The 27,420-nt window shown below is 37.4% G+C and overlaps 1 protein-coding gene across 1 annotated transcript in view; it reads right to left on the reverse strand.

The window, feature by feature from the left end:
• The window catches only part of chm (CHM Rab escort protein), an 84,291-nt gene that overhangs the window by 46,126 nt on the left and 10,745 nt on the right, over positions 1-27,420 (reverse strand). The window contains exons 2-8 of the mRNA XM_073824594.1: positions 19,757-19,823; positions 19,451-19,523; positions 19,157-19,287; positions 17,921-18,275; positions 16,465-16,581; positions 15,846-15,966; positions 14,115-14,337 (exon numbers count right to left, since the gene is read on the reverse strand). Of these exons, the coding sequence (XP_073680695.1) occupies positions 14,115-14,337; positions 15,846-15,966; positions 16,465-16,581; positions 17,921-18,275; positions 19,157-19,287; positions 19,451-19,523; positions 19,757-19,823 (1,087 nt within the window). The remainder of the gene's footprint in view (positions 1-14,114; positions 14,338-15,845; positions 15,967-16,464; positions 16,582-17,920; positions 18,276-19,156; positions 19,288-19,450; positions 19,524-19,756; positions 19,824-27,420) is intronic.

Genomic DNA, 27,420 nt, shown 5'->3' on the forward strand with positions numbered 1-27,420 from the left:
GGATATGTGATGAACTCCCTAAAGGGGTGCTAAACACGATCACGCAGGCTAGAGCTCAGTCTACGAGACGGCTCTATTCCTCAAAATGGTCTGTGTTTTCGGGCTGGTGCACAGCCCGTGGCCTGTCACCCGCAGAATGTGGTGTGACGGAGGTGCTTTCCTTCCTGCAAGAGCTGCTGGACAAGGGCAGAGCCCCGTCCACGCTCAAAGTCTATGTGGCGGCCATAGCAGCTTTCTCTGAGACAGCGCTAGGTCAGTCAATAGGAAGGAACGACTTAGTCATCCGCTTCCTCAGAGGAGCTAAGAGACTGCACCCTCCCAGGCCCCCCTCAGTCCCCGTATGGGACCTTTCTACGGTGCTAGCAGCCATGAAAGGTAGACCATTCGAGCCTATACAAACGATTGACATGAAATACCTGTCTTTCAAGACGGTGTTTCTGCTGGCTCTCACTTCAGTGAAGCGCATAGGGGACTTGCACGCACTCTCTGTGAGCGCGTCGTGCATGGAATTTGGGCCTAATGACTCTAAAGTTATACTCAAACCAAAGCACGGATATGTTCCTAAATCCCTCAATACTCCGTTTAGGGCGCAGGTTATTGCCCTGTCAGCCCTACCGGTTTCCAATGAGGAGTCAGATGCTAGCCTTCTCTGCCCAGTCAGGGCATTAAGAGCTTATGTGACTCGCTCGTCTGTTTTTAGACAGACGGAACAGCTCTTTGTTTCCTTCAGTGAGCGGTCCAAGGGACTAGCTGCGTTGAAACAGAGCCTTTCTAGATGGATAGTTGATGCTATAGCACTGGCATACACCTCCAAGGGCCTGCAGTGCCCCTTGTGTGTCAGAGCACATTCCACGAGGGGCGTGGCCTCGTCGTGGGCCTGGTCGAGTGGCATTGCCTTGTACGATATTTGTATAGCGGCGGGCTGGGCCTCCCCGTCTACATTCATTAGGTTTTATAACCTAGAGGTTCCCGCCCTGCAGGCCAGGCTGCTGTCGGTCTAGTGTCAGCTTACTGAGTAAAGCCCTGTTCCCCCTAGCGGGTTGTGGGTGATTGTGCACTATATGAACCCCGGCTTTTCGCCCTTGGGTTCTCTGGTGTCAGATCTCAGCATGCATGGCGTTTTGCATTGGGTCCCCTAGCGTAAGATACTTACGCAGTACGAGAGACCTCTCGTAAGAGAACGTACTCGGTTACTAACATAACCTTGGTTCTCTCTAGAGAGGGAACGAGTACTGCGTATCTTGCCGTGCATGCGCACGCTCTGGTTGCTTCGATGATGAAAAACCAGATAATAGCTGCCTGCGAGCGATATTTATAGGCCTAGACCACGCCCATAGTGGCGGGACATGACGCAGTGGGCGCGTAGCGTCCTCATTGGGTCTGACGCCACGCTAGGCCTCGCTCGATAGGCTGCTGCAGTTGCCGCAGAACAGCCAATAGGCGCGCGAGCTGTCTCGCCTATGTCTGTATGCTGCTGCAACGTGTTTTGCATTATTACAAAATTAAGGATAATTTTTGGCTTCAATATCTCGCGGAAAAGGATTTTCCCCTAGCGTAAGATACTTACGCAGTACTCGTTCCCTCTCTAGAGAGAACCGAGGTTACGTTAGTAACAGAGTACGTTTTATCTCTGTACTATGAATTTTTTCGCCCGATTTACACACAAACACACACACAAGACAAAAAATTCCTTTTTAACATATTCTTTCATTAACAAGGCATAAATATTCCATCAGAAAATAATCCTGGGTGTATACAGCCGCCAACATGTATGTAACAGGCAAGAAGGCCAGAGGTCACATATTAGGCCACATAAACATGTCTAAAGACACAGATGGTGAGAATCTGCTGTTCACTCCAAGCTTAAGAAACAGGGGAGGGGGAAAAAAAACTTCTGGCCTTGTCTACCCAGATTAATATAGAGACAAGGCATCTTAATAAAGTGCAAAGATAAAAAAAAAAAAACAGAGAGGCTAAATCTGCCAGCAATCATCTGGGCCCATCTCCTGTCCTCCACAGAACCCCATAGAGGCAGCGGGGAAGCCCTTTGATGTCATTAACCCTAACTGACAGACGTTTAAGCTGATATTACTCTAATTAACTGCCCGCTGTCGGCCGCAATGATGCAGTCGGGCGGAGTGCGTGGGCACTGCCTTTCCCTCTCCAGGCCCCAGCACTCGCCCTGGCGACATCACTCGCCATCACGGCTAAATTAACAGTTGTGAAAATCCAGTACCCCCACAAGCCCCTGCTCTTTATAGCCTCTAAATGGCATTTCAGTTCCTATCAAGACGGGAATCAGGGGACGTGATTTTTTAATACGGTAGCAAAACAATGGAGGCCATTAATAGCCCAACGCCGTGACAGCGCGCTCACCGATGATTTATGAGTTTGTGTATAATTTGATTATGCTATTAATTCCACTGATTACAGCTGCAGCGAGTGTGGAGAAGGTCACATCCAAAATAAATCTTCGACAACTCCCTCTTTCTCGTCACCTAACACCCTACCCCCCCTCCTTCACCCCACCGACATCCCCACAAAACAACTGCCTCCAACTAGTTATTTCTGTAATTAAAAAGTAATGTAACAAGAAGCACAAACAAGCTTCGGGCTCTAATGGCAACATCACGGCAGAGCTTCAAATAAATTGAACAGAGCCTTGTAAGGACGGAGGCTTTTTTCATGCCGCAGGAAACGCAATGGTATGATATCCTAGTGTTTTTTTTACAGATAACAGGTTGAGATAGCTGAAGGCAGCAATCCATAACGAATTTCACTTTGTGAGTTAAGATGCTCTACTTTGTGTTATTGATATGGATCTATAAAAAGGATATTAAGGTAAATTTTCAAATGGATGTTCTTAAAGCTACTTCGTACTAAAAGTTTTGATTTGTGCAAAAATATTGAACGTATACTGCTGTTACGTTTTATGGGCGCATTTTGTGCGTCCCGAGTTCGAATCCCGGCTCAAGGACCTTTCCTGATCTCACCCCTCTCTCTTTCTCCCATTTGGCTTCCTGTCTCCTCTACGCTGCCCTATCACAATAAAGGCAAAACGCCTTTAAAAGTCTGTAAAAGTTTGTCTCTTATGTTCACCACTTATTTTGTCAAATATACAGTAAAAATAAAGATTATTAAATATTTTTAGTTTAGCAGTTTTCAGTTGGGCTGCCCTATTTCTGGTCATTAATTTAAAGCATTAGTCGACTATTAGTTACACGTTTATTACTAAACCATACAAATATAATAATGTGCCATTATTGTCTACATAGCCTAATAAGCGCTAAAGCACATGCAAAAACAGCTTGCCACAGCACACCGGCAGATAAAATAATTCTGAATGTGTCAGGGAAAAACGGTAAGGAGATTGCAACGTTTTTAATAATTTATTGATAAACTACTGCTATTTCTGCTTTTGGTTTAAAGGAACACTCCACTTTTTTGGAAATAGGCTCATTCTCCAACTCTGCCCGAGTTAATAAGTTGAGTTTTACCTTTTTGAAATCCATTCAGCCGTTCTCCTGTTCTGGCGATATCACTTTTAGCATAGCTTAGCATACTGTAGATCATTGAATTCTATTAGACCAATAGCATCGCGTTCAAAAATGACCAACGAGTTTTATATATTTTTTCTATTTAAAGCAGTTATATCATGTACTAAGACCGGCAGAAAATGTAAAGATGCAATTTTCTAGGCTGATAAGATTAGGAACTACACTCCCATTTCCGCCGGTCTTAGTATACGACATAACTGCAGAAGAGTCAAGATATTTGTCCTATTTAAAAACAAAACTCATTGGTCATTTTTGAACGTGATGCTATTGGTCTCATAGGATTCAATGATCTATGCTAAGCTATGCTAAAAGTGATATCGCCAGAACAGGAGAACGGCTGAATGGATTTCAAAATGGTAAAAATCAACTTATTAACTCAGGGGGAGTTGGAGAATGAGCCTATTTCCAAAAAAAGTGGAGATGAAGTCAGCACTGACTCATCATCTCCGCAGTAGTGTGTTTGTATGTATGCATGCATGTTTCATACGGATTACATAATCTGAGAATATTTGTTTTCCATTTGAATTGGTTCATTTAAAAGTAGACATTTTACAGAGTTTTGATTAAGTTCAAGTTCACAGAGACTGAGACTGCAGAAAGCACGTCCATTACTTTACAAAAGCGCAATGTTTTGTTGGTATTGTGAGTGCACACAAATAAACAGAGTTTTTACAGATTCTAAAGATGTATTACTCCTATCTGCACAATCAAAAATGACAGTATTTTAAGTGATTGCTTCAGTGCCTCCATCTGTCATGCAGTGAGCACACTACTGTTCAGCTTCCACACTCTGCACAGACACTTCAACAGTGCACATTTTTCTAGGTTAACATTAGATTAAGCAGCCATGTAAAGTTGCTAGTACTTACATATTTCAGATGCTAAGTCAGATTTGAGGTCGATGAATGATAGGCGAGAGTTTGGATGTCCTGCCCAATGTACTATATTACCACCAGAGTTGGGGAAAGTTACTTTTAAAAAATATTACAATATTGCGTTACTCCCTAAAAAAAAAAGTAACTAATTTCAATACTTAGTTACTTTTTCTGGATAGTAATGCGTTATGTTACTTTTGCGTTACTTTTTAAATCTGGGCAGGGTTTGCTTGTTTGTTTTTAATATAAAAAGTTATATTTTTTGCAAGTATAAAAGCCCTTTCATACCGAAAAGTGACATTAATAAGGAAGGAAAAGTAAATTCACGTCTGTACAGTTGAACTTCGGCAATAAAAAAAACAATATGCAAAAACGGTAGTTTATCTAAAGTAATTTTTGCTTATCAGTATGGCTGAACTGAATCATCAAAGGTCAACAGCAAAGACAGTAACAAAATGGGATAAAGGACATTTGTGTTATTTAACATATTTAATTACTGCAGGTTTGCATGATACTCTGTCTGCATTTGACTGTTTGAATGTATTTTGATGAATACTGAATCTGTTTTTTTTTTCTCTGAGTGAGATGAATAAATGCATGTTTTTTTACAGTAAGTGGCGAAGTCATGCAGTCCATGATGGACAGATCAGTTCAGATTACGTTTTCCCATTTATTGACTGACAATCCTCCTCTCTCCATGTTGAGAAAAATTGGAAGTACAGAGGCATTGTGCAGTGTGTGAACATGATGTTACTGTACTTTTAGAAGTTTTTATGCCCAAACATAAACACCACACACTGACTTATATTCAAAAAGTGAAAAAGCACTGTGAATGTTTAATGGTCTACACAATGTAAACTACATTTTATGAGCAATTAATGCAAAAAACAACCAATTCCAATGGGTTCACGCTAATTCATTCCACTGTACAAAAATAAATCGAAAGGTACAAATAAATAAATAAATAAAAGGGCCTTTTGACTATTTTAGTTTGTTTGATGAGAACCCAAAAATTACAGCTCACCCTCTTTAAACAAAAGAGCAAAACATTCTGCACAATTTCCCAACAGATAGTCAATAATGGGCCGGAATTGAAGCCATTAATCTAAAAAATCTTGAATGCATCCCTTGTGACCTGTTAGATCTCAGTCTATTAAACAAAAGGAAGAAAAGCCTGACTCGCTTGATTAAAGCAACACAACACAACACAACAACAACACAAAACCTGATGCCACATTTGGACATGCCGCTCCTCCTCAAAAGCCAAGGCAGGTTTGGGGGGGACGGAGCGCCCATGGGAGGCCCCCGAAAAAAAAAGAGTTTTTTATTAGCGTTCTGCGTGCGTCGACAATAAATCCCCTTACCGTGCAGGAGATGCTAAACAAACAAAATTACCACACGCAGCAAAGACCACTTACCTGTCAGGTTCATTGCCTGCAAATTCGCTTGTAATCTAGGGTGCTGGAAGCCGAGTGGGGGGCTAATGGTTGGCCAATAATTAAAAGAAAACAAAGCGCCATGCTGGCTGGCAGGCCTTTCTCTGCGAAAATTAAATCCTGTTTGGATCTGAATAAATTAAATGTTTATTGCTCCCCGAGAACACACGGTAAAGGGGGAGGAAAACGGATGACAGAGAGGAAACGCGACGTATGAGGGAATGCGGCGAAGACAATCATCGGCTCTAATTAATGCATTTCCCCGTCCTCTCAATCTGTTTCTGTTTGACTGTTGTCTGATTGGAGCGCCGTGATCGCAGGTGCAAATCATAACCTGTCACGGCCAAATGTGTTTACCGGGCTGAATGGATCACGCCGGCTCCAAAAAACATCCCGGCGACTGAGACGGGGGAACCGGAACGGAGCGCGCAAGACGAAAGATGGCAGTCAGAGTGCCAAAGGTTATTTAGAAATTAAAAAGTCTCTGCTGTCAAAACTTGAGGGATAATGCGGGTGAGGACGGTAAAGCATTTCATCACTATATTAGCGGAGCTGCTCGCTGATCTGTGAATAACTGAGAGAGTGAGCATTATTGAGTTTGCACCTCCATCTATCCATCTATCACCTGCAAGCAGGTATCAGTGTGATGAATGAACCCGCCTCCCTCGCTCGCTCGCTCCTTCTGACTTTTGTCTCTCAATCCCTCGCTTTGTCCCCTCTGAGGTCCGTCTCTTTCCTCTTCTCCCCCGCTCTTTGATCTCTTTTTCCTCCTGTCACCTCTCTCTGTAGTACTTCATTTAAGCCTTTTCATTCTCTAGTAGACTCACCTGTCTGCGTTGACATACTGTAACTGTATAACTCACGTCAGGAAATGACACAGAGTAATCGGTATAAATTTGGAAAAACTGAAATCAACTTCAGAGTGAAAATTGTTTGTGCACCAATTAATTTTTTTAGGCGTACTTTAGCTTTATAGTGACTTTAAAGGAATAGTTCATGCAAAAACAGAATTTTTCTTATCATTTTCTTATTTTTCTTATCATTTTTGACTTCTCTTTGTATGACTTTCCATCTTCTGTCGAACACGAATGGAGATATTTTAAGAATTCCAAGCTGCTCGTTTCCATTTAAAGAAGCTTTTATATTTATATATTTATTTATTTATTTTTTAAGAGTGGGGCCGTGTATCTGAAGAAATTGTAAATTTAATTTTAAAACTTTTTAAGACTTGTACAAATAAAACCAATGCTGTACGTTCTATACAGAACAAACCTATATGATCTGAAAATAGATCACGTACACTACCAGTCAAAAGTTTTTGAACAGTAAGATTTTTAATGTTTTTAAAGAAGTTTCTTCTGCTCACCAAGCCTGCATTTATTTGACCCAAAGTACAGCATAAACAGTACAATTTTGAAATATTTGTACTGTTTAAAATAACTGTTTTCTATTTGAATATATATTAAAATGTAATTTATTTCTGTGATTTAAAATTTTTAACATCATTACTCCAGTCACATGATCCTTCAGAAATCATTCTAATATTTTGATTTGCTGTGCAAAAAAAATAAATAAATAAAATAATTTATTATTATTATGTTGGAAACAGCTCAGGAGAACTTTTTAGGTTTCTTCTTTTGTATCATTATGAATGTCTTTAATATCACTTTTGATCAATTTAAAGCATCCTTTCTAAATAAAAGTATTAATTTCTATAATTTCTTCCTTTAAGCTTTTGAATGGTATGTTACAAAAGCTTTTTTATTTCTGATATATGTTGATCTTTGTATCTTTCTATTCATCAACAAATCCTAAAAATAAAAATGTACTCAACTCTTTTAAATATTGATAATAATAATAATAATAAATGTTTCTTGAACAGCAAATCAGCATATTAGAATGATTTCTGAAGGATCATGTGACACTTGTATTTCAGATTAAACAGACATCAAAACAGGGTAACTGTAAATTTAAAATACTCAAGATGTTTTATTCAGTATATACAAATAATGAAATAATGAATAATGGTTTGTGTACTAATATAGCAACATATTTCACCTAGAGAGCAACTGATATTGGATTTTGGTGATTATAATGTGTTTTAAAAAAAGCAATAACCAGATCATTGTGCCAATACTAGTAAAATCTATACAGTGAATGTTTTAAATAATGTTCTTAGTCTTTCCTTCCTGTCTTTCTCTCCTTTCCTGAGCTGAAATCAATCCCAAACAGTCTGTGTGACCAATATACCAATAATGAAAAGAAAGAGGCATCTGTAACATATTTATAAAATGTTTTAACTGTGAACATGCAGTTTAACATCAGACGGCATCATGATTTCTGTTTATCCCTCACAATATTTAAGACTTCTTTAAACAATGATTAAAGGAGAACTCCGGTGTGATTTTGACCTAAAGTGTATTGAATCATGATACCGAGTGTAAACGTACCTTGCATATCTCATCTCGTCTTGTCCACTGCTGTCCGAAATCTGGGGTCAGTTAGCCGATGCTCACAACAGCTTGTCAATGATATTCAATCGGGCATCGAAGGAGCCATGTAAATAAATCACTGTTTTACGCCATTTACGAGGCACAAAGTAGCTCCAGACTTCATTGGTAGACTTCCAAGGGCCCTGACATTTAAAACGAGACATTGAGAACTTAGAAAAAGCACCGGTAGTTTATTTACAAGTAGATTTATACAGACAGTAACCGCAAGAAGTTTAGCGGCCGCCGCCATCTTAAATGTAGTCACGATAAGTCGAGTGTCGAGCACCAAGGAAACTACAACCTGGTACGTTGATAAGCTGATAAATTCCTTGGTGATCGACAAAACAGTGATTTATTTACATGGCTCCTTCGATGCCCGATTGAATATCATTGACAAGCTGTTGTGAGCATCGGCTAACTGACCCCAGATTTCGGACAGCAGTGGACAAGACGAGATGAGATATGCAAGGTACGTTTACACTCGGTATCATGATTCAATACACTTTAGGTCAAAATCACACCGGAGTTCTCCTTTAAGACTTGTTATATAAATATATAAGACACATGGACTATTTTATCAATGTCCTTACTACCTTTTTGGGCCTTGAACGTGTCAGTTGCATTGCTGTCTATGCAGGGTCAGAAAGCTCTCAGATTTCATCAAAAATGTCTTCATTTGTGTTCCAAAGATGAGCAAAGATCTTATGGATTTGGAATGACATGAGGGTGAGTAATTAATGACAGAACTTTCATTTTTTGGGTGACTATCCCTTTAAAGGAGTAGTTCACTTTCAGAACAAACATTTACAGATAATGTACTCACCCCTTGTCATCCAAGATGTTCATGTCTTTCTTTCTTCAGTAGTAAAGAAATGGTGTTTTTTGAGGAAAACATTTCAGGATTTCTCTCCATATAATGGACTTCTATGGTGCCCCCAAGTTTGAACTTCCAAAATACAGTTTAAATGCAGCTTCAAAGGGCTCTAAATGATCCCAGCCGAGGAGGTAGGGTCTTATCTAGCGAAACGATTCATTTACGACTTGTATACTTTTTAATCTCAAACGCTCGTCTTGCCGAGCTAGACAAGACGAGCATTTGAGGTTAAAAAGTATATAAATTGTAATTTTTGTTTTTCAAAAATAACCCATCGTTTTGCTAAATAAGACTCTTTTTTCCTCGGCTGTGATCGTTTAGAGGCCTTTGAAGCTGCATTTTTGAAGTTCAAACTCGTGGGCACCATAGAAGTCCATTATATGGAGAGAAATCCTGAAATGTTTTACTCCAAAAACATAATTTCCTTAAGACTGAAAAAAGAAAGACATGAACATCTTGGGTGACAAGGGGGTGAGTACATTATCTGTAAATTTTTGTTCTGAAAGTGAACTACTCCTTTAAGACTTTTTATGACCCTAAATTTGATGAAACTGGATTTGAGATATTTTAAGACTTTTTAAGGACCCACAGGGACCCTGGGTCAATACTGCACACTGTATTCCATGTTTTCTGAAGCCATTCAGATTTTCAGCTTTTTGGTGCTTTCTTGTTATTTGAGCTTGATGACCTGAATCACTTTTTCTAAAAGAGCAGCCAGGACATTATTCAAAATATCTCCTCTTGTCTTCTACGCAAGAAAGTCAAACAGGTTTGGAATGACACATGGGCAGTTACTTTCTTTATTTAGCAAACATGGTCTTTCCCCCTTTTTTAAGATGTTGAGATTTTACAGCATCCATTTAGTAACTATTGACGATTAAAAATAAGTATTCAGTGCTCAATTTTAAAATGAAGTCATGGAGAAAAATAAAGTCAGCGGCGACAACTGTTTCTTGCGTTCCCGCCGCAGATGATGGACAGCTTGCAGGTGGGTTCATGCCTCAGTGCGCTAGCGTGCTTATCTGAATGTCAGCAAGGGTGATTAGTGGAAAACTATGGAAATCAAAAATGCTAATTAATCTGCCTCACAGACGAGGAGGCGCATTAAAATTCGCAGATCTCTCAGACGAGACACGTCAAGCTTAAATTGTGAGGTGGAGGGTTAAGTTGCCTTTATGTGGAATTGCGATCAAATCGTCTCACAGAACATGATTACATAATAGCAAAAAACTGTTCAGAAACTTCAGCCGACACAATCAAACACAAATGTTATAGACTAAATTGAAATATTGATGTCTATCTGATGCGTTCACATTGTAAGTGATGATATTATTGGACTTATCTGTTTTAGCACATCAGCTATACAACCTTACTGACGTAATGTGTACGTAAACAGACGTTTTTCTAAGAGCAGAGCTCAAAGCAAAGACTGGAGTCATATGTGCATTTTAGATAAACACTCGACTGCTCTGCTTGTCTTTGGGGAGATGTTCTCTGTAACCTGGCCTGACGCCAGCTCATGGTTTCTGTGATGACGATTCCTCTCAGCGGCATGTGGCTGAAGACTGCTCGTCTCTAAGTGCCACCGTTTCACAGCACTGCTCCCAGCAGACTCAAAGTGCTAAAAGCAAACACTCACGGTCCTGCAGAGCTCTGACCCTCCTCCTAACGGCCTGCTTCCTCCCTTCCCCCTCAGAGCGGAGAGAGTGTGAGATAAAACTGAGTTGTAAAGACCCTAGAGTTGAATATTAAGGGGGATATATCATGTCTTCTGTCCAAGTTCCACTTAAAAAGGTTTTGTTTTCACCTAAATGTCATTATTTTTTTGTTGCTGTGCCATTAAATGGATTGTTTACTCAACAATGAAACTCTGTCATTAATTACTCACCCTCATGTTGTTCCAAAGACCTTCGTTCATCTTTGGAACACCAATTATTTTTGATGAAAATCAAGAGCTCTCTGACCCTCAATAGACAGCAAGGGTACAACAACAGTCAAGTCAGAGAAACATACTAAGGACATTGTTAAAATAGTCCATGTGACATCAGTGGTTTAACCGAATGTCTTACAGGTTTTGAAGGACATGAGTAATTAATGAAAGAATTTTCATTTTTGGGTGAACTATGCCTTTAATTCTTTACCCACTATTTTTTTTTTTCTCAATTGCCAGGCACCGCCAGCATTTTTTATAATTTGTATAAAATCTCATGGCTCTTACATAGTGTTTAGTTAGTATGTATATCTGAAGAAAGAATAGATATAGAAATATCCTAGATATAAGTGGTTTGAACACTTAAAGGTACATTTCATAAGCAAAGAAACAAAACTGAGAAAAAAATGTTTTCTGGATCAGAGTCAGAACGATGATCAAAACATAGATGGAGTAGATGTCTTCAATCGACATCCTAAAGCGTCACCTATACCATTTTCTGGGTCAACATTTCTTTTGGTAACGTTAGGCAATTTTGATTTATATGCTGTTAAATGTTACATGATCACATTTTTTTTACATAGGCACCAGCTTACATATCGCTTGTTTCAGCTTCTTTTTTTCTCTTTTTGTCTGTGTTTGAGATTCTATCAGCTTCAACTTTATTACCATTAGATTTGACTAATATTCTGAATGAGGGTTTTTTGCATATTTTTAAATATAATTTTAATTGTTGTCATTTTCTTTTTGTGTTTATATAGTTGATTAATTTTTATTTCAGTTTTAGCTATTTTAGTAAATCAAATAAAATTAATTTAAAATTTAACAAAAAATTTTTTTTTATATTTCAGATTTTTCCAAGTAATGAAAATTATGGTTTTAGTTATAGTTTTAACTACAATAACGAGAGATTGAGGACTCACGGCTGACTCTAGTTGCAAATTTAAGGACTTGTGACTTGCTTGACTAAGTAAAGAAAATGGCTTGACATTGACTTGATATTTAATGACCCAAGACTTGACTTGAAGTTTAAAAAAAAAAAATTTCAACATAAACTAGTAAACAAAACAAAACCAAGAAACTAGTGCCACCAGTGCTCAGAGTCTGCACAGGTTATGACGCTGTGCAAGCACAGAAATACAGCGTGCCAAATATAGACAAAAAGAGAACACAGATTTGCCGTAGGCACAATTCACAAAGCCAGAATATCACCACTTCAAAAAGCAAAGGTATGTAAGCTAACCTGTTTGATTAGTCTGATTAGTAATGATTCTCTTGCATCCTAACGCACACAAAATTCAAGATATGGTGACAAAAAGACCGCAGTATGAAATATATAAAAATAAGCAATATTTCAGAATCTGGGATTTTGAACGAATCATTTCAGTGATCGTTTCAGCATATACAGTGAGGGAAACAATTATTTGACCCCCTGCTGATTTAGTATGTTTGCCCACTGACAAAGAAATGATCAGTCTTTAATTTTAATGGTAGGTTTATCTGAACAGGGAACAGTGACAGAGACAAAGTAAATCCAGAAAAACAGATTTCAAAAAAAGTTTTAAATTGATTTGTATTTTAATGAATGAAATAAGTATTTGATCCCCTATCAATCAGCAAGATTTCTGTCTCCCAGGTGTCTTATACAGGCAACAAGCTGAGATTAGGAGCATTCTCTTAAAGGGAATCTCAGCTTGTTACCCATATAAAAGACACCTGTCCACATAAGCAATCAATTAATCAGATTCCAAACTCTCCACCATGGTCAAGACCAAAGAGATGGATGTCAAGGATGTCAGGGACAAGATTGTAGACCTACACAAGGCTACAGGACCATCACCAAGCAGCTTGGTGAGAAGGTGACAACAGTTGGTGCGATTATTCGCAAATGGAAGAAACACAAAATAACTGTCAGTCTCCCTCGATTTGGGGCTCCGTGCAAGATCTCACCTTGTGGAGTTTCAATGATCATGAGAACGGTGAGGAATCAGCCCAGAACTACACGGGAGGATCTTGTCAAAGATCTCAAGGCAGCTGGGACCATAGTCACCAAGAAAACAATTGGTAACACACTACGCCGTGAAGGACTGAAATCCTGCTGTGCCCGCAAGGTCCCCCTGCTCAAGAAAGCACAAGTAAAGGCCCGTCTGAAGTTTGCCAATGAACATCTGAATGATTCAGAGGAGAACTGGGTGAAAGTGTTGTGGTCAGATGAGACCAAAATCAAGCTCTCTGGCATCAACTCAACTTGCTGTGTTTGGAGGAGGAGGAATGCTGCCTGTGACCCCAAGAACACCATCCCCACCGTCAAACATGGAGGTGGAAACATTATGCTTTAGGGGTGTTTTTCTGCTAAGGGAAAAGGACAACTGCACTGCATCAAAGGGCCGATGAATGGGGCCATGTACCATTGTCAAATCTTGGGTGAGAACCTCCTTCCCTCAGCCAGGGCATTGAAAATGGGTTGTGGATGGGTATTTCAGCATGAAAATGTGTGCAAACCTGGTGGCCAACTACAAGAAACATCTGACCTCTGTGATTGCCAACAATGATTTGCCACCAAGTACTAAGTCATGTTTTGCGAAGGGGTTAAATACTTATTTCACTCATTAAAATGCAAATCTTTTTTGAAATGTGTTTTTCAAGTCCATTTTTTGTGTTCGAAATTTACATAATTATCATGAATCCATTTTCCAAACAGTGATTTTGGCTTATCCTGAATCACTATGGCATACCTATGATAAGTTTTTATATTCCGACTATTTTAGACTAGTTCTAGTAGGAACTGCTGTGGAGTAGCCCAGTACCTGTGTGATTCCTGTGTGATATAGACATAAACAGAGAGAAGTAGCTGCGACTACAATGTTCTTCCACAAGTCGCATGCAGTTCTGTTTATTAACCGCTAGAGCGCCAAAAGTCTATTCTGTAACAGTATCCTGTATAGTTTACCTGCAAAAGCACTGTGGGATTTCTCCCAGCCCATACAGAGGGAACAGGAAAGGGGTGTTGCCATAGCGACCCAAGCATCTCAGGAAGTGCTGCGTGGCCTTTAGTCCTTCCTCCGTAAGGGTCTGCTGCGTCACCATAGAGATGGAGTGCAGGACGAAGTCTTGCAGGTTCTCAGTGAGCTTCTTGTTCTTCAGGAACTCTATGAATGGTTTCTCCGTATAGTCTACAATGAGGACAATTTCAGATCTGTTAGTGTAAAGGGATAATGTGACCTCCTGCTAGTCCTGTCACTAATGAATGAAAGGCTCTTTTATTTTCAAAGTGGTTATTATTGCATGTTGAATAACACTGTAATAACATAAAAGCTGCAATTTACTTCATGTCGGTGTGACTTCAAGGTCAATAGAGCTACAGCTTTAAAAGGCAACATAAACCAGCAATTAATTCAGTGGGCACTATTCATCTTTTTTACAACAATGAAGTCAACTATTTTCTGTGAATATGTAAAACGTCTGATTCATATACTGGATTAGGTAAATAACTAGAAGAATAACAAAGTGCAAGTAAAAAACAGTAAAATGACTTGTGCAAAGCAATGATTCCAATAATAAATGATAAGAAATACCAGTTTGCAATACCAAACTGGTATTTCTAATGGCTTATTTATATTTGTGACCCTGGACCACAAAACCAGCCTTAAGTAGCACAGGTATATTTGTAGCAATAGCCAAAAATACATTGTATGGGTCAAAATTATTGATTTTTCTTTAATGCCAATGAAGATATTTTGTAAATTTTCTACCGTAAATATATCAAAACTTTTTTTAATTAGTAATATGCATTGCTAAGAACTGTATTTGGACAACTTTAAAAGTGATTTTCTCAATATTTAGATTTTTTTGCACCCTCAGATTCCAGATTTTCAAATAGTGTTATCTCCGCCAAATATCGTCCTATTCTAACAAACCACACATCAATGGAAAGCTTATTCAGCTGATGTATAAATCAATTTGTCACATTTATTAATGATTATATAAATTTCATATATAAAAGGTCTTTGATATGCAATGGTAGGCCATCAAAAATAAATACATAAATAAAAATAATTGGGTAAAAGAAATTGCACAGATTGAAAAAAACTTATATCACAATCTCATTTTTGCTTAGATTAAAAACATGTAGCTAAATTTTTTTTAATTTAGTTTCAATTTAGATGACATTAAAATCTTTTTTTTTTTTTTTTTTTTTTTAAAGGGACTTTAAATGTTTCTTATTTTTTAGTTCACTTCTCTGAAAATGTATTTGCATATTTTCTATAATCTATATTTAAATGTAATATATTTACATTTAAATTTGTGTGTTAAATGAATATTTAGAGAGAAATAATGTAGGGTGGAGCTTAATTTAATGCACTGTCATTTGATTGGATCGTGGATGTTAGGCTATGGTATTATTGGTTGATAATATTTCTCATGCACACACAGTCTTGCTTGAGTAGTAGGCAGAGAAAGTTATTATATTTTGCTGAAAACCTATAAAATATTTTTTTCTTTTTTCATAACATTCATTTAGAATGATAAAAGTTCAATTCTGATTTCACGTTGACTTTTAAAACTTAAATAAATTCTACTTTCTAACCTGACCTGAAATCTACAGTAAAAGGCTGTGATAGATCTCTGATGTTTCATGTGAATCAGAGAGCTGCAGGGAAACAAACACAATGGGTCATACCCTGGTACTCCTCTGGGTGCTGCTCAAAGTCCAGACAGAAGGTAAGAAACTTCATCAGCATGCGTTTCTCCACCACAGTCAGCTGCTTACTGGCAAACACGTCTGCCCGCGAACACGGGACCTTCAGAGGAGGAAGAAACAGGACAGAGCAGGTTAAAGTAGTGACATGTATGTGTATACATAGAGAAATACACATATTACACACACTCAGTACAGAAGAGGATATAACAATTGGGAGAAAACAGCTTACCTTTAGCCCTGAATTACTCACACAGATGGATTTTATATTACAATGCTGCATTTAATATTTTTAGTGAAATGAGAAACACCTTTTGCGTCAATGCTCTTATCAGGTACATTAGTAAATAGAAATGGATAAATCAAGCAGCAAAGCAATTTAATCATTTTATCTCAGCTGAACCGCTCTAATAATTTGAATCAGGATGTTTCATATTAGACCTAAAATAAAATGCAGTCATGAGGAAAGCATGAAGTACACAGAATTTTAGATTGAGAAAAATAAATAAAATCTCCGTCAATGTTACATATCAATTGTCCTTTTAATCATTTTTACATTCTGTTAAAAGGATTTATTGAAAAAGATTGAAAAGCTCCATACCTGCTCCACTTTTCCATTTCTACAGGTGAGGATGCGGCCGATGTTCTTGAACTCTGCGTAACGGCTCACATTAGATTTGATGAGCAGATCCACCAGTGCACCACGTGAATACATCAACTTTGAAGGGGGTCAAAGAGAACGCTATAAATTTCGTTTCATTGCCGTCTAAGTTCATTTAAAGCTAGATGCCAGACTGCGATCACTAAGTGATGGCATTTTAGAAAGCCATTCTAATTGTTTCAAGCTTTCTTATTATCTAATATTCTGTTTATCATATTTATTTAAAGGAGTAGTTCACTTCCAGAACAAAAATGTACACAGAAAATGTACTCATGCCTTTCTTTTTTCAGTGGTAAAGAAATTATGAGGAAAACATTTCAGGAATTATCTCCATATAGTGGACTTCAATGGTGTTTGAACGTCAAAAATGCAGTTTAAATGCAGCTTCAAAGGGCTCTAAACGATCCCAACTGAGGAATAAGGGTCTTATCTAGCGAATTGATCAGTCATTTTCTAAAAAATAAAATAAAATTGTATATACTTTTTAACCTTAAACTCTTGTCTTGTCTAGCTTTGCGCGTTCGGTTGTGCGTACGAATGTACGCATACGCTGAGCCGGTTCAGACAGCGAACCAGTAGCACTTCAATGGATGAAAAATCCATTGAAGCAAAACGTGCGGTTTTGGCGAGTTACCTAGTAAACGTAGTCTTAAATGAGTTATAAAGTCTTAAAAAAAAACGTTTAGAGAAAATCAGATGTGTGTTAGATCCACATCAGGTTTTAAAGAGACCGCGCTGATTTTAAAATGAAACCTGCTGAAGTCTGTTCATGATGGAAATTAAACAACAATTTGATATTCCAGAGCCTAAAAATAAAAAAAGAATAGCTTTCAATTATACTGTAATGTATAATGATTATAATTATTAGGTACTGAGGGAAAATGCATTTAATAGAGAGTAGCAGGACAAATTAAAAACATTGTGAATATATTTAGGCATTGTAGTAGTAAAAACTGCCTGTTTTTGCAAAAAGAGTTTCATGGCTGGTAAAAAAAAGAATTTTGGCTGGTAAATTTAATCATGTCACCAGCCATTAGCAGGTGTGGCAAAATGTTAGTTAGCCCTGCACATGTGGATCACAGAGCTAGACAAGATGATATATATATTTTTTTATTTTTTGAGAAAATGACCAAACGTTTCGCTAGATAAGACCCTTATTCCTCGGCTGGGATCGTTTGGAGCCTTTTGAAGATGCATTTAAAAAATTTTGGACAGTCAAACTCGTGGGCACCATTGAAGTCCACTGTATGGAGATAATTCCTAAATTGTTTTCCTCACAACCATAATTTCTTTACAACGGAACAAAGAAAGGCATGAACATTTCGGATGATAACTGGGTGAGTACATTATCTGTAAATGTTTGTTCTGGAAGTGAACTACTTTAAGCAATACAAACCTTGGAGACGAGGTCGATGTTGAATCTACGTCCCTCTTTTACCAGCTTTTGATATGTTATCTTCTTTTCCACCTCCACAGGTGGATCCGCTGGGCTGCTGATCGGCTGTGACTCTTTCTCTTCCTGTGATTGGCTAGGCTCTGAAATGTCAGATGCGTGCTGCTCATCCTTTGGCTCAGAGACTTCCTGCTCCTCGTTCTGTGTCTGAGCATCGGATGCTGTGGCGTCATCACTTGTAACCGTGTCTTGAGCCTCTGTAGAGTCACCGTTGGTCTCTTCTGATACAGTTTCAGCATTCACTGGTTGACAGCTTGGTAATGGGGCCTTGGTTTCCTCTTCTTTCTCTTCTTCCTCACTATAAACGACAAGCAAAAAATACTGTTTTAACGCTCTTTAATGTTGTGACAGACCGCTGTAGACACCTCAGTTCAAGCAGCACGTCAACTGATCATCTCTTCTTCTTTACTACTAGTTACAGCACCAAATAAGCATAAATGAACAGCTGGTAAGTTAAAAGAATCAGAACAACTTACTGAAATGTATTACATGTAATCTTTAAATCAATGTTTTAACCACAATAAAACAGCTCGGAAAAATCATGTCACATAACGTTACATTTACCTTAGCAAAGACATCCAGTGTCCTTCAATGCTAAATGCGTTTTAATGTTTTTGAGTATTTTGTGATTGTAAAAGACTGACTTGACATTGAATACAAAATATTGTATATGAAGTGTTCTTGTCTTATATATATACACAGTATAACAGAGATTTTAGAGTGCATTTTTACTATTTGAAATGAAAAACCTTCAATATCAGGTTGACTGACCCAGAATCAAAAACAATGTCATAAACAACCCAGCAAAGGGGTTAATGTATAAAAACCAACAAGCTGGGTCAAAATAACCCAGCATGTGTTCTGTTCAATATTTATTCAGCGCTGCATTCCCAAATAAACCAGAAATGGTTGTTTTTAACCCAGCATTTTGTTTTTTTTTATATTTATTATTATTTTATTTATTATGTATTATTCATTATCTGGCTTTTTGTTGTTTTTCACTTTAAAATTAAAGTGAAATTTAAATAATTCTAGAAGTCATCCTAGAATATGGGATAATTCTTAGAAGCTTTGAAATTCAAAGCAAATGTGCATTCAAGAGACAAAACACCTTCACAAATTTGTTAAGGACCAATTTTAGACTGTGTGAGTTGTAAGCGAACTACAATTAATACCAACCTGGCATAACAGAAAACTTCTAAGTTGGAAATAGAGGAATCCACGGTGCTGAGAGGCACCACATCCTCTCCCTCATCAATCAAGCTCCTCCATACCTGCTCCGACTCTGTGATCTGTACCTCCTGCTGGTTCTGAGAACACACATTATAAACCAAAATCAACCGTTGGCTACAAAACCACAAGGTGACCTACTACTCAAAACTGCTAAAAACTAGAATCAGTTTAAAAAAAAAATTATTCAGCTGGTATAATACACATAAACTTGTTTCTGAGTGAAAATAATAAAATAACGACCTTATATTCCTCGATCCACGACAGCAGGCCATTGAGTGTGAAGCTTGCCCAGTTTCCAGCATAGTAGTTCCTCCTGTAAAATGAAAAAAGGATCATTTATTTATCATTCAAATGTTTGTTGTCGTTGTTCCTCATTTGTAAGTCACTTTGGATAAAAGCATCTGTTAAATGCAAAAACGCAAATGGTTACATAAATTTCATTTCATAGATACTGAGCATCAAACTCCACTGCAGAAATAAGTAAACTGCCAAGCAATACTCCTGAGTTTCAAGTAATCTCCCAGACTCAAGTGTCTTGACTAGTACCTGTCCAAATGCAGAACGCTCTGTCCGACTCTGGAGCAGGCCGCCGCAATGACAGACTCGGTAAGGCCTGGGAAATGAACACAGACAGAAAGCATTGTTACCGACCACCATTGCGATCTCTCTTGAAATTGAAAGTTTCACTCAATTTGCAAAATGCGTGCCATTTCAAGCACACATCGCTGAAATAGCAAAGCAGTCCAACTGCTTTTACAATTACATTGACGCAAAAAGCATTAAGGCTCGCTGGAGGCTTATTCACTTTAACTGCTGCGGATACATCCTGTTAGAAACAGCAACTCAGCATAAGGACAACGACACAGTTAACAATATTGTATTTCATTCAATCTTTCATCTAAAGTTTCATCATTTCTAATAAAGTAAATCACTAGATTTTAGCATTTGCTCTGCCACAAGTATGTTCCAGGTGAACCAATGGTGCTTCAGACAACTGAAATGATATGTGGTTATTTGTATGGGGACAGAAATGTTGCACTCAAAATTCATTTGAGAAATCAAAAAAATCAATTAAGAAATCAATAAATCAACTGATAAATGAATTAAATACAGTTGAGGTCAAAAGTTTACATACAACTTGGAGAATCTACAAAATGTTAATAATGGAAAGGGTTCAAATACACAAAAATGCTGAAAAGCCAAAGAATTTGTGAGACCTGAAGGATTTTTCTGAAGAGCAACAGACAGGTTTAACTGTTCAGGACAAACAAGGGACTCGTAAATAACTATCACTAAACAAAAAAACAGCTGTGGATCATTCAGGTAACAACACAGCATTAAGAATCAAGTGTATGAAAACATTTGAATGGGTTCATTTTTATAAATTCAACTATTATTTCCTCTTGTGGACTATATGTAAACATCTTTTATCTGAAATATCTTATCCATGTCAGTACTAAATAAATAAAAAAACATGCATTTTGTATGATCCTTCTTATTTTGGTAAAATAATTAACTCTATGATTTTCACATTATCTTTTCACACTGATGACAACTAAGGGGACTAATATGCAACTATTACAGAAGGTTTAAATGCTCACTGATGCTCCAGAATCATTCGATTATGAGCACGATTTGGCGTAGCTTGTCAGTGATTTACGGCTCTGTGTATTAATTGCCGCTCCAGCCGAACGCATGTGATGGAGATTTACTACCAATCAAAGTACCGGCTTCATTGACTAAACGCGCCTCATAATCGCATTCGATTTATGGTGCAGCCCTAGCTAAATGAAAAAAATATTATATTTAGGCAAAATAAGAAAAATGTACACATCTTCATTCTGTTCAAAAGTTTACACCCCCGGCTCTTAATGCATTATTTTTCCTTCTGGAGCATCAGTGAGCATTTGAATCTTCTGAGATAGTCGCATATGAGTCCCTCAGTTGTCCTCAGGGTGAAAAGATGGATCTCAAGAGCATACAGTCATTGTTGGAAAGGGTTCAAATATACAAAAAAAGCTGAAAAAGCAAACAATTTGTGGGACCTGAAGGATTTTTCTGAAGAAGAGCGGGCAGTTTAACTGATTTTGATTGATTCTTCAACCCAATGGCTGATTTCTTAGCATGTTTATCATTAGCCAAAACTATTAAAAACAATTCTGTCAATTTAAATAAAAATATAATATAAATATAAGTGTAAAGTTTGATTTGATTTCTATCCAAAATAAGGTTACGTTAACATACTAAATGTACTTAATGGAATTTAAAAATAGAATTTCTGATCTCGACTCCAATACTTCTGAAGCGTTCACATACAAGCCAAAAAAACGTGTGTACTGCCATGAAACGGAAGAATATATAGTGTTTAAGCAAGTGGCATATGATTGTTTTTGCAGAGTTTATGAAATTGCAAGCAACATGAATCTGGCAATGCTAAAGGCTGCTGATGCTGCACAGCATTTGGACAGTCATTTACATAAGGTAAACATTTCGCGGATAACGCGCTGACTATTAAAATTAAGTGCTCGTACAAGCTCTAGCTCACAAGCCAACGTACCAATGGATCCAACTGGTATATTTACTAGCGTGCAAACTGTTTGAGCTAAGGTTTACATACTTCGCAAAGCCGCACTAAAAAGGCAGACGAAACGCGTGGGGTCCCTGAGAGCAAGATTGAGCAGCACCGGGGCTGAAAACAACTCCATTAAGCCGCTGAAGCGTCCCTGTCCCTCCATCTTTCTTCTTCTTCATCTGGCCTTGCACAGCCCCATCTCACACACACAATGGAAAAGTGATTTATTCCGAGCAGGCCCGTCGTATCTTCCACAGCACTGGCTATTTCACTGATGGAGAATCCTGGGATTCTAGACACCCACATGCTCTCCTACAGTGTGACCAAACACCTCTGTCCAAATTTAATGGCATGACATCGAAATTCACCCTCTTGACTTTCATAATTCCTCATTTTATAGTGCTGATTTATCACCGGGGGTTGTTGTAAAATAAAAAAAAGTTTGTCTTCGGAATCTTTTATTAAAAATCGACTGTCGGAAACAACTCTCAACACCTCCTGTCCTCCTGGGTACAATGCAATTTCTCAACTGTGGTCCCCACAATGTTTGTAACAAGATTGTGAAATTATCTAAATTTAATAGCATAACATCCAAATGTTGGCATGTTCCTAAATTTGTAAAAAAAATAAAAATGTAAAAGCCTAACGCACATTTTTCACAATCCAATAAATTCCTGTTCCGATGAAATACATCAAATTAGAGCTTCAAACATTTCCTATGAAATAACCGATAATAATGCATCCTTATGTGCACTACAGTGACATCACTTTATAAAGCACCTGAACTGAAGAAAGTAATTATATTTATGGAAAAGTATTACATTAATTCACTTGGCCTGTTTAAAACAGATGCATCTCAATTACGCTCCTAGCAGAGCAGCGACGGTGCGAGGAGCCTCAATATATCTGTCCAGATAATACTGAAGATGTTTTTAAAAAGTGTAAATAACCTCTGGCCGCCATCTTTTAATGCCATTTATCCTATCCGGTATTGATTTTTCCACATCATGTTTGCTAAAGACAAACATTACCTGCCATAAAGTTCTGATGCCACATAGACATGCTGGGCGATAAATAATAGATTTGAGCTGGCAGGACTTTGATGACCGGGCAAAGCCCGAAATGCTTTCAGCAGGAATTGTATGAAATCATAAATCACTCTTCATTTTAGAGAACATTCCAAATGGATTCTATCTCTGCACCTTGAAAGTCATTTTTCGGTTATTTATAGTCGAGGCTGAGGGAGCGAGGGAGGGACTGTGTGAGAGAGAGAGCCTAAGAGAGAAAGGGAGAGGGCAGGTCACTTCTCTTACACTCCACCCATTTATGTCACCCATTCCTTCTATCTATCTCTCTCTCTAACACACCATGCTGTTGTATATTTCCCTTCACATCTGTGGGAAGTGTAAAGGAAGAGTTCAACCATAAATGAAAATTCTGTCATCATTTACTCTCCCTCCTCGCTCTAAACCCGTATGACTTTCTTCTGCGAAAAAAGCACAAAGAAAAGGAGAAACTCAAAGCTGCTTTTCCTTTTAATAAGAGAACAAGCACCATAAAAGTGGTTCATACATCTTTTGCTCTATATTTGAAAGTCTGTGTGAGGAATAAAATTTAAAGGTGTCATATGATGCAGTTTCTTGTTTTCCTTTGTCTTTGGAGTGTTACAAGCTGTTTGTGCATAGATAAGATCTGTAAAGTTGCAAAGCTTAAAGTCTCAAACCCAAAGAGATATTTATTATAAAAGTTAAGACTCCTTAACGCCTTCCTTAAACGGCACATTCAAACACGCCCCCACTTGAACAAGTTGCGGTGTGAGTAGATTAGCATTACACCGCTCATATGTATATGGAAAGAAAGAAACTTTTACCGGCTGTAGTATTGTTGCAGTCGCCATGTTGTGGAGACGCAGTGTGTTTCATTGCGAAAGCGAAAGTACTTTGTTTGGCCTTCCAAATGAGGACACAACTAGAAATCAGTGGTTAAGTTATATTTACAACACTGTTCCGGAACAGTACAACGCAAATATTCAAGTGGGCGATGCGCTTTTCACGGAGGACTGTTTCCTGAACCTGGGAGAGCAGCTTACAATGCAGCTGTACACAAAGGGTTAAGGCTATAAAGTGGGGCAATTCCAATGTTGCAAGGACAGTCTGCGCAGTACGTTTTCATATTTAAAGAATTCAGTACTGACTATTCAAACATGAGTTGTGAGCAGTGTAGATTAGTGCTTGTTGTTTGTCATTCTACGATCTCAAATGCAGACATGGTGTTATGTTTTAGGGCTGTGCAAAAATATCGATACATCTAACTATCGCGATAATTTATTTCACGATAGTGTATCGATAGTCCAAGCTCAAGTATCGATCCAAGTTGTGCCAAACGACCTCCTCCTCCGCTCCAGTAGATGTCGCTAACTCGCTATGAACAAAACTAGTAGGAAGTAAGCAAGCCATTTAAGGTTATCTTTCCTGTAGAACAGGTCTACACATTGTTCTTTTATTAAACAAACTAAACTGCCTTATGTTATTTATCTTATTTACACGAAGGCATGTAATTTCTGTCTCTACATGGCCGCGCGTTTACAATGTCTCCTCCACGAAAACACAGACAGGATCGCAATCTCCATTCATAAAAAACTAATTTACTACAGCGCGAAATGCCACCGAATCGTCGATTTTTGGATTAATAAATCAAAAGTTGGTCTGTCACTTAATTCAAATCGCGATATGGACTAGTGTTTGTCAAAACTGAAATGCAAAAAGACCGTTTCAATATGAATCCTGCATGTTCCGGTTGCCTCTGTATGTATGAATGGCGGAGACGCGTTTTTACTACACGCATATTATAGCACACGTGACGCACCCGCAAATTTTTGGCCTTTGCATCTCACATGAACAGATAAACTCAATCTCCAAAACTGCTGTGAGTGTCACTTTTACCATTTCATCTGAGAAAGCATCATATCATACTGTACACACAGAAACTTCACAGCAACCTGTCAAAATAAAAGTACGGTTTAACATGTAACAGAACAATATTAGTCTTGTATTACTTTTGTACAGTATAATGTAAGTGTTTATATATTCCTATTTAAATAATTTACATAAAACAATATATGTGATAAAAAATAAATATTACAACAAGAATAACCACTTAATTGTAGAAAAAACTATAATTATTATTTAACCTGAATATAATTTTTCTTCCATGTATTGATTTTAACAGTAAACCTCTGTTTGTTTGACAAAAATTAAAAGGGTTTATTTTTCATTTGATTAAAAATAAATGAATGTTTATGCTTTCATTTGATTATCAGAAAAATTAAAACACAAACATTTCTAAAAAAAAAAAAAAAAAAAAAAAAAAAAAAAGATTTTTGAGCCCTATTGTTCAAAATGTTAAAATAGAGAGTTTTGGACTTATTTTTTCACTGACATAAATGTTTTCGTTATTACACAAAGTAGGCTAAAGTGTTGGGAAAAAGTAACGGTGGCTACTCTGTTCAATAACACTGTGCAGTTTTAATGAATTGGAATGGATGGAAAATAAATTGGAATTGGAATTTTAATTCGGCTGCCGACTTTATCAAGTTGTCAATGTGACATGCATACTAATACAAAGTATTGCAATATATCACAATATGTATTGTATCGCAATATATTGTGACCCATGTATCGTGATATGTATTGTATCGTGAGGCCCTTGCCAATACACAGCCCTATTATGTTTACGCTGCGCAACCCATCGCGTAAAAAGACAGTATGAGTATGTCACTATAATCAGTAGTTATACCCACTGGACGCAACAAATGCCTCATTTATAACGGGTTTTATTGTTTCCATCTCGTCGCGGTGTAACATTTCGGTCACACGCTTGAGGTAATCGGCCAATCACAATGCACCGGATATCTGGCCAATCAGAGAACACCTCGGTTTCCATTAACAATGAGTTTTGTAAAAATCGAAGCGTTTTAAAAAGGCAGGGCAGAGGGGAGCAACAATAATGTACAGTATGTGGGAAATAATATGTGTTTTGAACCTCAAACTGCATAAACACATTGCATTACAACAAATACACAAAATAATGCTCTTTTTAGCAATACCATATGACCCCTTTAAGATGTCACTTACTGAAAATCGCTCCCTATGCCATAGTTCTCAAATCTCATTTGTATTTCAGCATGATCAAACTCTGTGCAATATGACTGGTTGCAAGACTCACAGCAAACCAATAGTGTTTGGCTTCAATGCATCATGACTATATGTAGGGCTGTGGAATGTTTTAGATTTTATCCATTAAAGGAATAGTTCCACCACGCATTCAGGATACGTGTATCGTTGAAGACTGATGCGGAAGAGAAGAAATTGTTGAATAAATTTGCTATTTTTGTTTTCTTTGTGCACAAAAGGTATTCCCACAGCTTCATAAAATTCAATTTGAACCACTAATGTCACATGGATTATTTTAACAATGTCCTTACTACCTTTCTGGGACTTGAACATGTCTGTTGCATTTCTGTCTATACAGGGTCAGAAAGCTCTTGAATTTCAACTATTCTTTTAATTAATAAAATCTGAATTCATAGGTATCACTACAATTGAACAAGTTGACAATAAGTCAATTATAGCAGTTAAGATAAAAAAATTATCAGACTGCATAAAAGCAGCATAACTGGTTAACCGATGATTGTACAGGTCAATTTGTCCTTTGTTTTATGTTTACACTATGGTGACAAGTTCATGTGTGCTGCAATTAGAACTTTCTTTAAACAGATTAAAAAGAATACTACTATAAACATGTTGCAGTTATGTTTTTAAGGTGAAAATAAACATTAAAAAAAAAATTAGAAATTGAAATCATGGATTGGTCAAACATTTCGAAAATCAATATTTGATTTTTTTTTTACTTTATATCCCAGTCCTAACTATATGGCTTTAGTATGAAAGCCATTTCTGACACTGAATAAAAAAATAAAAAAGGTAATTGCAAATTTTTATCTCATGATTCTGCGTCATATAAACTCGCAATTTTGAGTTATAAAGTCCAGTTCTGAGGAGAAAAAAAAGACTGATATGTTCACAGAATTGCAAGTTTATATCTCACAATTCTGCCTTAATAACTCGCAATTGCAAGTTCATATTACACAATTCTAAACTGCAAGTTTATATCTCGGAATTCTGACTTTATTTCTCGCAATTGTGAGTTTATATCTCACAATTCTGACTTAACTTGCAATTGTGACTTAATTTCTCAGAATTGCGAGTTTATATCACGCAATTCTGATTTATTTTCTCAGAATTGCAAGTTTATATCTCGCAATTCTGACTTCATAACTTGCAATTGTGAGTTTATATGTTACAATTCTGACTTCACTTCTCAGAACTGCAAGTTTACATCTCAGAATTCTGACTTTATTTTATATTAGTTTATATCACACAATTGCAACTTTATAACTCACAATTGTACGTTTTTTTCTCACAACTCTAAAAAAAAATCTGAATTAGGAGTTTGTATTACACAATTCTGAGATAAAAAGTCAGAATTGTGAGAGAAGTTGCAATAACCTTTTTTATTTTTTTTATTCAGTGACGGAAATGGGCTTCCATACTTTAGAAACTTTTGAAGAAGTGCACAA

Source organism: Garra rufa, chromosome 19 (assembly GCF_049309525.1).
Source record: "Garra rufa chromosome 19, GarRuf1.0, whole genome shotgun sequence".
In the NCBI taxonomy this organism is placed as follows: Eukaryota; Metazoa; Chordata; class Actinopteri; order Cypriniformes; family Cyprinidae; genus Garra; species Garra rufa.